This window comes from Pelmatolapia mariae, linkage group LG14, assembly GCF_036321145.2.
Source record: "Pelmatolapia mariae isolate MD_Pm_ZW linkage group LG14, Pm_UMD_F_2, whole genome shotgun sequence".
NCBI lineage: Eukaryota > Metazoa > Chordata > Actinopteri > Cichliformes > Cichlidae > Pelmatolapia > Pelmatolapia mariae.
Window position 1 is genome coordinate 24,349,315 of NC_086239.1, and position 13,583 is coordinate 24,362,897.

Here is a 13,583-nt window from a genome sequence, read left to right on the forward strand (position 1 = left end):
CCTTTCACTGGACCACAAGTGGCAATTCGTTAAATATTTTAATTCCACAAACTGTCATTTTTCTTGAGAAACAAAAATCCCTGAATGTGATCCAAAAGGGGTTGCCCAAATTGATATGAAGTCCCTTTAAGAGCAGAAACGCAACCCCAATAACAGAGTGAGAACTACAAGTGTCATGATGAGGCAAGACCGAAAAAGGGAGTTGAGTCATACTACGTGTGATGTGATGTCATGTACTCTCACTGCTATTGCCAGAGGTTTTAGTTGTTGCATTCAAAGGAGGAAGCTCAACTGAAAGCGCAATTTCTTCTCTTTGTTATGCAGCAGCAGCAGCAGCAGCAGCAGCGAGTAGAAGTGCACAGCAAACCGGCATATATGAAACAAAGTTTATTCTTTATTTTACATATCTGTACATAAACATTTCTTCCCTCAAATAAAGTATCTGAATACAGTAGGATGAAAACAATATTAACACACTTATTCATTTAAAATGACTCGTGTCAGAAAATCAACATTCACAAAATGTTGAAGAGCAATTAGAGTGAACGTATTACCAAAAAATCTACAACTCCACTACAAGGCAGGCATGTTTTCCTTTTACACTCTTATAGCACCTTCAAACAAACATTTCTCATCAGCTGAAAACGACCATTTGTGCAGAATAAAAACGGGTCGACTCTGAAATACTTTTAATTACCGTCCAACTTAAAATGGTCTGAAGTTAGTTTTCCATGATTTTTTTTCTCATACAGCGTTGTTTCTTTTTTTTTCTTTTTTAAAATCTCATGACTGACTTTCTACTAAATTTTTCACTATTATTTTGTTTGTTTTTTTCTCCACAATTGTTGAGCTTGAACAGTCATAATTTAGTGGTGAATGTAGAAAGTTAAAAAAAGAAACAAGAGCAAAGCGAGGCCGATCACTGCACAGGAAGCTGGGGGACAGAATCCATGACGACACACAATCAGTTGCCTCCTCTCCCAGGAAACAGGACGTGCTACACCGTCCTTTGCGCTGGGAGAAAACCACAGAAGCGAATGAACGAGGGCGGCCTTCTTCTGTGCTGCTGCTACCGCTGAAGTCAGTGAGTTGGACAGAAAAGGAGATGGGGAGGATCGGGAGGGGACAGGGAAGCAGCGAGGAGCAAAGTACTTAGGACAAGCGGGGAGGGGTTCGGATCGACACGGGGCAGAGGTGGAATGGCTGGAGGGGGAAAGTTTGTTTGGGAGCAGGGGACTAAGCTTGGCATAGGGAAGCGGATTGGAGGTAAGGGTGGGGAGTGTTAGGGTGGGGGGTGCTTGGGTGGGGGTTGGGGGCATCTTATTTGGATAGGGTTTTCTCAGCCAAATGTTTCTGCTGGCTCTCGGCATGCCTGGAAAGAGAAAAGTTTTATATTATATTTATATTGACACTTAAATGATGAATTAAGTGACTCAACAAATCCAAAGATAAACAAGAGCACTCAAGCAGTGCAACTCCCCCTGAAGGGCGAGGGCTACACTAAAACATTGTCACAATATGATGAGCCAAAGTCTGATGTATAGCTCTCTCCATGCCCGTTCATACAACAAGTTACTTGAATTGGTTTCTTGACTTTTTTTCATGTCCCCCAAAGCCTAGTATGTTATTGGGGAGTTTGAAGATGATTAATAAAAAATTGTGGATAATATAAAGTTTTTATGATTTTTGCATTTGGTACCACCTTGACAACAAATTGGTATCGATCATCACACCAAATTTAGAAAACTGTGGATGCTAGACCGCTAACAAACAGACAGACAAACAGACAGACAGAAACGGTTACGCACAGAGAACAACACCAACAGCTAAAGCTGAATATCTGATCCCCACATGCCCTGGCTAACCTGCTGAGCCTGCTGGAGGTTTTTTCCTTTCAAAGGGAAGTTTCTGTCTCCCCAAGCGCTTGCTCATAGGGGACTGTTAGATCGCTGAGGTTCTTTTTATTAAGTTGAAAAGTCTTGACCTCTCAGTGTAAAATGTAAAAAACTTCTTTGGTTTAAAAAAAAAAAATCTACTAAAATCTCTTAGGTGCACAGGTGCATTGGGTGGCATGTTCACCTTCACATGCATCACCATTAATTTTGCTTCAGGAGCTACATGCACAGCTGAAAACAGTCCCTTACAAATGGATTAATTACTCACATTTGAGTAATGTTTACTCAAAGGGGAACTCTGCACATTTAAGACATTACAGCTTACAAGTGTTTACAACTCTGAGGGAGAACTACTTCACATGTGATAAGGAGTTGCGCAAAGACTTTTGCAGCCACCGAGAGAGCAGTGCAAAATCGGATAGCTGACCACATTTTCACAGGTTTGAATGTGTATGCAAAATATGTGTACGAATGAATCGCTTGCGTTCTTTTTTATAAGTGAAAAAATTAAATAAATAGTGGGACATGCAGTGAACAAATAGTTGAAAAGTGCTTTGCCACCTGGTGAGGTCCTCTATGTCAACCAGCATGGCGTCTTGCTCCATGTGTAGCTCATCCCGAATCAGTAGCAACTGTACGAGCTCCTCGTTGAGACCTGGAGAGATCGATAACACGCGGAACAGACATTGACCACAATGATAAAGCATAATTTCATATTTAAACTACTGAAACTAGGGAAACACCACAATTACCACAACTGATCCATTGTGATCCTAACAATAGATACTAAATCTACAAGAAACACTGGAAGTGATCCCCTCAAATTCCCATTATGGGTTCATAACATGGCCACTGAAAACTTTATGAGCAGTCTGACCACACACACTCACACTGCTCTCGCTGTCTTTAATATCACATGTTACAGCTATTGTTCCTTCAGTGTTGCCAGAAAATATGAAGCATAAACTAAAGATATTTTCAACAGGGAAAGTCTGCTTTGTAAGTAAAAACAAACTCGTGCTTTTGGACTCATGGGGATTTTTGGAACTTTTTTATGTAAGATGCGAGATTATTCATCCAGCAGTACAGGGATCAATGATGTGTACCGTGCAGTAACAGTAAATGCTCAGGGGAAGCTGTTAACTGGTACAACTCTCTGAAGTGACTAACTTATATATAAAAGTACTTTCACATCCACTAAAAAGGGTAGGGGTCACTATGTATGTGCATGTTTTTCCCCAGTTTATCTCTTGCTCATTTCTGCAAGTGAAAGCAGAGGTCACCGTGATTCTGTTTGTATTCTGGGCGTGTGGTCAACTCACTTTCAATCTGGGAGTGCAGGTCGTTTACTATAACCTGGAGCTGTCCCACTGTCATGTCTCTCAGGTCGGTGGGCTTCAGGCTCCTTTTCATTAGACACTCGCTGATGTGTGGCATGTGTGGAAGCTGCCGAAATAGACACACAGAGTTATGTAGGGGAGAAAAAACAAGAACAGAAAACCCGGTTAGACAATGTGTTTTCCCTAATTGGATAGTGAAACCTCACGCTAATAACCAAAGCACAAAATGCACAACTGACTTCTTTACTTTTTAAAAATATTTATATTTGAATGTTTTCAGATGACAAACTGATCAAATTAGCAGAAAAGTGATGCATTTAATATTCCTTAAATACAACGTGCAAAAAGCTCCATAAAGGCTGTGACTACAGCTCATGATCCTGACCCTTTAAACCAAACAGTCAAACCTAGAAACAAATTGCCCTTCACACCCTCACTCCACTGGAAAGTGGCTCGTCCTCATCATCTTATATTTTATGTTTATACGTTTTATCGCTGTAACGCCAAGTGTATCATATTTGATACATCAGTTTTCGAGACCTCTACATCATCAGTGATTTTTTAAACCCCCTTATATGTTTATGTTAGTTTAAAGAAACGAATGCCGAATGCAGCGAAAACTCATATATTCAAATTGATATTCATTTTTTTGGTTTATTTCCAATTTTTCAGAGGCTTCAATAAACGTTCCAGTTTTTTAAAACAAATGTGATTTTTCTGGCAATTATCTCATGGTTCAGACTTTAAAGGGTTAATTATATTTCTATGGTAAAACATGGCAAATGCTGTACATGTTTTCAGTTCCTCACCGCAGCTTTTCTACACATTTATTTCCTCGACAGAAACCGAAGGACTGATTGTTTTGTGAACACAGAAATTGCTTTCCAGCGATTTGCTCATTTGCTCTGTTTTCAAACACTTAACTCATAACTTTAATAACTTTTTGACAGCAGCGATAACAGAATTTTTGATTCGTGCATTATTTGATCCAACTTAAGAATTACCAGCTCCCTACATTTTAAGGTTTTTAATGTTTAGACGTGTTTTCTTTTTCTTGACAATCTCTTTTAAAGTACAGTATGAACACTGAATAGGTAATAGCTTTGTAAGTATTTACCCAAACACACATGAAATACATTATGTACCCCATAGAATTAAAGCTGGTATTTTATCTTTGATATAACTTATAGAAGTATAAAATTTAACTTATGTCATTTCAATTTCAACATAATCTCCAATGAGTTTTATTAAATCACCAAAGATTATAAATTCAGTTTTACTAAAAATCCTGTGTGAGTTTATTGTAACTTCACTGTGGAAGCTTGTTTCTGCCACTGAAAAATAACCAGAAAAATTAATTTTCAGTTCAATATCTCAAAATTTCAATGGATTTTCTCATTTTTTTAGTTATTTACTCTGAACGTTGATTTGAAATTTTGAGTTAATAATGCAACATTTTGACTTCTGGATGACAACGAATGCTTGTTTTGTTTTCCAGTTGCAAAAACCCTGAATCCAATTGGTAATCCTTAAGTGTTTGTGTCAAATGATTTAACTCTTGCAACAAAACAGACTCTGTACTATTTGAACCTGAATGTCTTTTTTCATGATTTAAAAGAAAAGGGACACATTTTTATATGGATAAGAACAAGTTCTGAATTATGTTTCATTGAATCTCTATTTTACATTCAATCTTATAACTATTTGATCTGTCATTCACTGCTCCCAGACTCTTAAATCTGACATCTGAGCCTGATTAGATTTACATTTTTTTGTGTGTTCAAAAAACAACCTTAAGAAAAACAAACGTGAACCCGGTTAAACCCACACTGTCAGGAATTATCAGCAGAATAAGGGCAGTGAAAGTGAATCCGAGTGGGAAATAAAAGAGTCAGCTGTTTTGCTTGAACGCTTTCCGTTTGCATTCTGCAAAAGGAATGAATGCTTCCCAGCTCCTGCTTCCCTGGTGAAACAAAAGGATATATTTCCCTTTGTTTTTCCTTTGAGCGGCAGAAAAGTTGGGGGATTTCAAGTAGGCGCTACTGTTTGTTCACAAACATGTTGACAGCACCTTATACAAGTCCACAGCACATGAACTCGGTGTCTCTGTGGGGTGCTGTCTCTCCAGCAGGGGCCAACAGTGAGACCACTGAATTATTTTTACTTCACAGAGTCATCTCATATCTCATTTACATTTATATCACCTCTCTTTTCTTGGAACCTTTTGATGCTGCAAGTTAGCAAGAAATCACAGTCGGTTGCATTGGTAGTGCAAACATCGAGCACGTAATCAAAGACAAGTGACGAGAAAGAGATGAGAAATTAGATATTTAAACTCTCCCTTCACTATTACTTTTAACATGCCAGAATCTGTGCTGTGCATGTATATATATTTTTTAAACCTTTTCAGGCACTTCTGCTGGTTTTGTGTATATCAGAATTCTGCTTGCACTAGCGCCGGTTCCTTCAGATGCAATAAAAGCACTAAAGCATCACGTGTGCTTAGTGAGGCTCACCTGGGTGGATCATTTCCTCTCTTTCTCTGCCTCTCTTAACAATCTGTCTCAACCAATCTGCATTCTTTATCTTTGCATCCAGTGCCCGTTTCCTCTGTCGTGGCCCACTTTCACCTCCAGCCTTAGTGGAGATAAACGCGAAGAGAACGCACTCATGCTCTCTTTTCGTAAGGCGTGCGTGGGCTCGCTCTTCTTGGTAGTCTCATTTCACTTTCACATTAATACCGGAGCAAGTATATATGAGGCTGTCATGCGTCAGTTTCAGTTTCGGGAAATTGGCTATGTACAAGAAGGTCACTTGAGAGTGACATAAGGAGAAATGTGATGTCAGCATGCGTGGGCCATGGGAAAGGCTTGAGACTGGTATTAGGCCTGACTCAACTTCTGAGTTTCTGTGGTAGACTGACCGTACTGCTAATTGTCATCTGAATATTCAAAACCAGAAAGATAATTTCCAGTGATGACTCTGTGTCATATTGAGGAGCTGTAAAGCTTTGTGAATGAAGTCAAGAAAGAAACTAGAGGCTTTACAGTGGAAACAAATTATTGCCCCCATTTCCCTCACTGATTTTCTCACTTTCTCTCAGTGATTCTGCTTGAAATTTTAGGACGACTCTCTAACCAGCAGACAGACGTTTAGGTGTAATCTCACTGCACAAGCCACAGTTTCCGTTCTTTTCTCTTGCCCAGCGGCAGGTCAGGCCACTTCATCAGAAACTTAATCACTTACTTTAAGCGTATCATTCCTGTTGTTTATCCAGTAGTATTTTCAGTTGGTAAGTAGTATTAGCATCTAGTATTAGCTACAAACGCAGTAGCTTTAGCTCATATTTGAACTCTTTATGGATTATCTTTAATTTTTTATTCAACCTGTCACCTGTAGGTATATATTAAAACTCTTTGTATATATTTTAACTGTTTGTTAGTAATGTAGCTTTAGCTTTATTAGCTAACTAATATTTTACCTGTTTATCTTTAGTTTATCCACACAGAGCTAAAGAAGGATAATGATTTAGCAATTAACTATTTCACCTGTTTATCCTTAGAGTTTTAGTGCTACTTTAATTATCTTGACCCATTCTTGCTTTGGAAAAGCTAGTTTTCTTCAAGATATCTTGACTTTAAGGTTTTGTAAACAGACTTTGTATAAAACATAAAAAGTCTACACCTGACTCGGGTTATTGAAAGCTGTGTATAACAAAAAGTTTTACATATCAGGGCATAGTACAAACTAGGCCTTCACGGGATCATTGCAGCACCTTGAGTCATTTCTTTTTCAGTCTTTTGTTGTACATCTGCACTGTGCTTGGGATCATTGTTCTGCTGGATGACGCTTTATGCCAAGCTTTAGCTGTTGGAGAATTGATCTTTTTAGATCTACAATACTTTGGGAAACACAGGAGTTCACGGTCGACTCAATGGCTGCAAGTTGCTCGAGTTGTGGGGGTACCAAACAAATCCAAATCATCACAGTATGAGGTGTTTGTGCTGATTGTGTTGATTTGCAGTGTTTGGACTTCCCCAAATGTAGTGCTGTGGCCAAATATCTGTCCAAGGGACACTGTTCCACAGGTCTTGTGGTTCGTTCAGTTGCAATTTTGCAAACATAATCCATGCTGTCGTGTTTTTTTTTTTTGTTTGTTTATGATTGATGGGGCTTTTTCTGTATAACTGCAGAGTCTTTACCTTACAAAATAAAACGCCTTGAGGCGACTGCTGTTGTGATTTGGAGCTATATAAATGAAACTGAACTGAAAAAGTGCATTTCCCTGTTTTTTTTTAAGACAGAAGAGCCTTGCTGCCCAAAACCCTTCCAAATAAGCCGTACTTGTTCAGTGTTTTTCCTGATTTTGTTGTGATGAACTTTAACATTTATTATGCTAACTGACTGAGTTTGAGCTGTGGCTTTGGGGGTTTTACAGTTTCTCAGCATTGCACAGTGTGACCTTGGGGTGAATTTCCTGGGACATCCACTCTTGAGACGACTGACTACTGCCTTCAGTATTTTCCACTTGTGAATAATCTTTCTTAGAATGATGCATGGTCATTCCTTATGTCTTTCCTCCTTGGCATTTCTCTAACCCACACCTGAAACTTCACAGTCGTTAATCGCATGCACCTTGCTGCTGCTTACAGTTTTAATTCCTATGGAAGCAGTAAGGGTGTTCTTACGTTTTCACACACACTGCTTTGACATGTTGGCTCAGTTTTATATTAAATACATACACAGTGTAACATGTCATGGTTTGTTCACCTGAGGTATTTACCTAAATTTAAGAACTGTTAAGGACCAGATTATTTTTAATATGTAAAACCTTAGAATTTAAACAGGGTGTAATTTATTCTGACTTCCTCTGTCTCAGCTCACTAAGATAAGCATTACACTAATTTGTAAAGATAACTTAAAGGACGTCTTTTTTAAACAAATTATAATTTTACACTTTTCAAATTAGTTGAGCCCTGCAGACGAACCACTTGTGGTAAAAGCACTCTTAGCTGGGAATCACCGTTCACCACTTTACATTTGTAATGAACGCAGTTTAACAGATCTCTGGTGTTGCGGACAGGGCGGGCAGCTGTAGTCTTAAAACATTTTAAAATTCACTGCGGGTTGTGTCCGCGTGTGACGGTGATGTCTTCTGACTGCTGAGCACTGCTACATCCCTGAACACCAAAGTCGATGCTTTCTGGCATATGAATTATAGATGGACCCGGGCGAGCTGCCCTTCTCTTTTCTGAATAAGTAAAAAAGTTCTGCCTTCAAGTGCGCGTGGAAACACAGTGTGCATCTGTGACACCGTGGATGTGTGAGTGTCCCTTGGCGTGCGTGCTCCGGAGGAGGCAGCGGGGCAGACATAAATGAATGAAATAATGATGAGCAGGGCTGTCATCACCTTCCTCTCTTTAAGAAGAGGAGAGGAAACAGAGGAGGGGTGGGAGGGCTTTGACTGGTATTTGTTTCCATTACATCCCAGCGTAAGCCGTGTCAGAAAAGTGCCACTGAGAGAGAGCATTTACAATCCTAAGGGCTACAAGACGCGTCTTCCCCTGATTATTAGCAAACAGTAAAAGTGTCAGTCCTCAGGGACATCACCTAAACTGCTCATCTTTCACTTTCTCTAGGCTTTCACTCTTGGATAAATAAAATTATTTATGGCTCATATAAAAACAGGATCTGGCCTAGACATACTCTAAACCTTCTCTGAGCAAAAGTAGAAAAGCTTCTAATTAACTAAGGTTGTTCACATGAGCTTCACGAGCTTCTTTCAGCTGCTACTTTAGTTAAAAAGGGTCACTCCAGCATGTATAATGTCTTAAACAGTCTATCTTACAGTTTACATGAGTCAGAAGTCAGCTGTTAGATCCATACACTGTTAAAAATTGTCTTTTTAGTCCTGTAATAATAATATTTATGATGTTTTGGCCATTTTGGACCCCAGAAGAGAAAGTGTAAAATACACTGACAACATCATCACCCTGTTTTTTTAAAAACTAATTAATTTTAATCAAGAAAGTTTAAGTCTAATAATATCTGTATAGCGCTTAATCACCACTCCGTCATGCCAGTCTGTTTAAAATGACTTGTGAAAGGTCAAAGATTGTATGAGTAACACGCAAAAAAAAGGAAATAAATGAATAAACAGCTAAACAGACAGCCTCAGATTTCTGGAACTGACCAGGTCAGCCACTGGTGACTTTTTGCGGTTCTGTTTTTCAACCTCCACCTGCATCTTGGCCATGGGCTTGGCCATAGCCAGAGCCAGTTTAGCCTCTGCCTGCAGCTTCTTCTGTCGACTCAAGAAGTCCATGTCCTCCAGAGACTCCGAGTCGTCCTCTGTGGTGTCCCTGTCCGAGTAGGAAGAACTCTGTTTGGACTGCAGGGAGGAGGAAGGTAGGGAGTAGGTAAAATGGGAAAAGGATAATTGAAGGAGAGAGGAAACACAATTGGAAGTTAGAGGGAAAATAACATATGGATCACACAAGAAAGAGGAAGTAATAAGGAGTTAACGCTCATGACTTCTTGGCATTTTGGTATGCAGATTTTAACACTGATGAGAGTGTCATTATACACATGGGTGCGACACAAGGCTCAAATTTGATCTTTCTCCCTCTCATTTTGTTAAGTATGTCTCAGTGTGATAACAGGTTATCGCAGCCAGTCATCCGTGGCCTCAGCGAGCACCTACCAAATTGCTTTTCATTGGAACTGTGAACTGGTGAACTGGTGAACAGCGCAGAAAACATGAGCACAGAAATTCATAAAGGTGCTAAACTGCCAGTTATCTCTGTGATTCATTTTGAACACACTATTCCTCCCACTAATCTGCTTTCATTCTTATTATTTCTTGATTATCTGTTGATACAATCAAATCTTTACACTTTGCTACTTTCACATCATCAGTAATAAACATCGCATAGTGATATCAGGATTTAAGTCAATTTTGGCATGGGCTTCAGTGGTGGACGTGTGGGCATCTGTGCATACCATAGGGGACAGAGGTGTGTCCAGGCTAGTCTCCGTCTTGCTGTCGTCTGCATCGCTGTCCTTATCGCTGCCACTATCGTTGACAAAACAGATTTGTAGGTTCATCCCACTCTGCAGCCTGAAAGAGAGGCGTGAAAACACAGAGAAAAACAATATTAGCACAAAGCGGGCGAGCGTTAAGTTGGTTCACTTGTTAGTTGATTCTGCAGTGACTGACGCAGACTTGGAGCAACACCAAAATGAACACTGATGCACTGCTGCTCTTACAAGGAGTGCTGTGAGTGTAAGAGAGCAAACACAAACTTTGATGTGCTAAAACACAGAAATACAGGAATAGGAAAAAAGATCCCAATAGAAACGAGTGCCCTTCATCAGCAGAGAAAAGTGCCAGCTGAAGATACAATTAAAGAGGGCTCTTGTTTTTAATCATCTCCCCTTTGCATCGATCCAGGTGGCCTCAGATAGGTCTGCTGCAATCTGCCTGGGAGCAGAGGTGGTGTATTTGTGCCATGGAAGAACAGAATATCGCAAGGTGTAGCTCCATCCCACTGTGGATCAATAATCTGCTTAATTCAATAGAGTAATTACAAACAGAGGTGATTGATTACATAGCATAGATCCAATCAGTCCCAATAAAAATAGGACCTGAGTGGCTGGTTGGTTTTTTGAGAGAAGGAGAATCAAAACACTCTCTGAATTTAATAGATTGCACAGGCCACTAAAGTGACTTTTTGACAACCAGGAGACGATAAACTGAAGTTCAGCAATAAACAGTGTAGGACCTGGCTGATATATATATATATATCTATATCTATATATATATATATATATATATATATATATATATATATATGCTTGGCAATATAAATCTGGCTCAGACATATTAGCATTGGTTAATATATCAGCTGACAATTAGCACTGAATAGAAAGAGATGGAAATGCCCGAGACGTGTGTCATGTTGTAAACAGTCTTTTGGTACTCCAATATTTTGAGTTTCATTTTTAAAAAAAAAAGAAAAGAAAAATTCATAAATGTACTAAGCTCCTCATTTCAGGGTTTTCTCGAGAACATCATGTTAATGTCAAACTGATGAGCGCATCTTATTTTGCACAATACTGCCCTTTGACGATTAACCACAAATAATGAGAAATCCACTTGATTCGAATCACGGGGATACGATGAGCACTGCAGTTCCAGTAAGGTACAAGTAGGAGGTTGTGTGTGTACGTGTGTGTGTGTTTCTGTGCATACACATGTTGGTATTTTCTTGGGAAGTGAAAAACCACAAGGTCTGACTATATGACATTACCCCACTCAGCTGCCAATGACAGTAAAGAGAACTTGATAGATATACATTTTTATTCAGCGCACTTTCACATTTAGAGAATTATGTGACCGCATAACATCCCCCCCCCTCCACACACACACACTTCAAAATAAAACAACAAAACAAACAAACAAACGAACAAAAGACCGCACACACACAATCAAACACTTTCCAAGTGTTAGTCACACGCTTATATGAGAGATGTCAGCTGTGTTACCTTGAGGACAAACTGGGTTTGCCACTCTTGCTACAGCTGGTGTAGATGCCCGGCCCATCATCGAAGAAACTGCCCAGGGCCAACTTCTGCCTGATAGACTCCCGCTCATTCTTCTGGGCCTGCAACAGTAAATTAACAGGATTTGGTTACTTTTTGTAATCTTTTTGATGACTGATATTGCAGTTTCGAAATTAGGCCAAGTGTCTTCCCCTTTAGTAAGCCTCATCCCGCAGGACATGCACAGATAGAAAGCAGTGCCACCCTGATCACTTTCTGACTGTACAAACCAAAAATGCAAGCATATCTATAGCAGCATCTGTCTTAGCCAACTTTGATACAAAGCATGGTGTAGGCTGATTTACTAAAAAAAAACTGTTTTTGAAATATTAGACCTTTAGAAGTTGACAGTACCAGGATTCACCAGGAGGTGGTACTGTTGATTCAGAGAACAACACTTGATATCACAGATGACGTGCACGGGTTTATATAGGATAAACCCCTGAGAAATTACTCTAATGCACATTTCATACATAATTAAAGGTGCAGGAATTCCAAACAACGCAGTTTCAGAGTTTCTCTTGCCTTGCCTCTTCCCGGTCTAGCTCAGGACAGCTTCAGCACGGGTAGTGCTCATACAAAATCGCACCAGCTACCCATCTCGCCTCTGCTGATAACAGGTGAACACAGCAGGCAGAGATGCACGCTACTAGTGACCCACTCAAACTGTGGCGTCACATTTTTGAAGGACAAGCTCTGCAGAATTTTTTGCAGGTTGTTTGATACACAGTTGCCCCAAACACTGCAGTGCTTAAACGTCCTTCTCTCAAATGGGAGTCTGAGGACCTGAAGGGAGGGAAAGGTTTACAAAACAAAGCTTTACATGATTTGAGGTTAAATCAACTATTTGGTTTGTGCACAGCAAAGCTATCCATAATGATGACATATTAACGTCTTATGGGAACCAGGGTACTGTGCTAAGATATATATCATGTAACTGCTACACTCCTGCTCTGTCTGTAGTCTCTTTCTTTCCCATATTTCTGGCCTGTATTTCTGTCTTAGAAAAGGCAAATTGGCAAAAAGGAGAGCGTAAGATTGAGGTGAGAATGTGCTAAGCAGGAAAGAGATACCTGTGGTGTTTGCCTGACTGATAGTCACTATTCCTGTCTTTGCGAGTTTGTCCATTACTTTATCTCCTTCCTATTTTCATGCAAACCATCTTAAAAAATTTCACCTTGCTCATCTGTCTTGTTGTTTCCATTTACATGCTTTCTTCTTCATCTTCATCCTCAGGCCCATCCTAACCCTTCCATCAAACTATCTCTCTGCGGTTCACTCTGTTTGTTACGCTACTCCAAATCGCACATCACACCTTCACCTCTCTCCCACTCATTTTCTCAACTCCTTCTTTCCCACCTTTCCTCTCTCACTGCCTATCTCTCTTGACAATTGTGTGCAGGCGTTGGTGAGAGTGCCTTCACTAAGGACAAATTAACATATTAACATAATCCCACTCCACACAAGAGGCCGCAAGACACTCCTTGTGCAGCGAGCACACACACACACACATAAACACGCACTGGCATGTTGAGGAGCGGACCTGGCACTGCTCTGTTTGAGACACTCCCTGGAGAACACACTTGAAAGTTTCAATTCACTGCTTCAAAGGTGCAACAGCAGCCTGTGTGGCACAGTGCAGGTCAAACACGTATACTACACATCACTCATACTGACTGCAACAAAGCTGTCACTCATGTTACTCCATTGAACAGTAGCTCCAAGCAAAGGTAAGAATCAAAAG

General features: G+C 40.0%; 1 protein-coding gene across 3 annotated transcripts in view; it reads right to left on the bottom strand.

The window, feature by feature from the left end:
* Positions 1–372: 372 nt before the first annotated feature.
* The window catches only part of schip1 (schwannomin interacting protein 1), a 42,869-nt gene continuing 29,658 nt past the window's right edge, over positions 373–13,583 (bottom strand). For all 3 annotated transcript variants that reach the window (XM_063494290.1, XM_063494289.1, XM_063494291.1), the window contains 6 exons: positions 11,783–11,901; positions 10,238–10,355; positions 9,429–9,626; positions 3,218–3,341; positions 2,457–2,550; positions 373–1,372 (listed from right to left, as the gene is read on the bottom strand). In XM_063494290.1, coding sequence (XP_063350360.1) covers positions 1,321–1,372; positions 2,457–2,550; positions 3,218–3,341; positions 9,429–9,626; positions 10,238–10,355; positions 11,783–11,901 — 705 coding nt within the window. In that variant the 3' untranslated portion in view covers positions 373–1,320. The remainder of the gene's footprint in view (positions 1,373–2,456; positions 2,551–3,217; positions 3,342–9,428; positions 9,627–10,237; positions 10,356–11,782; positions 11,902–13,583) is intronic.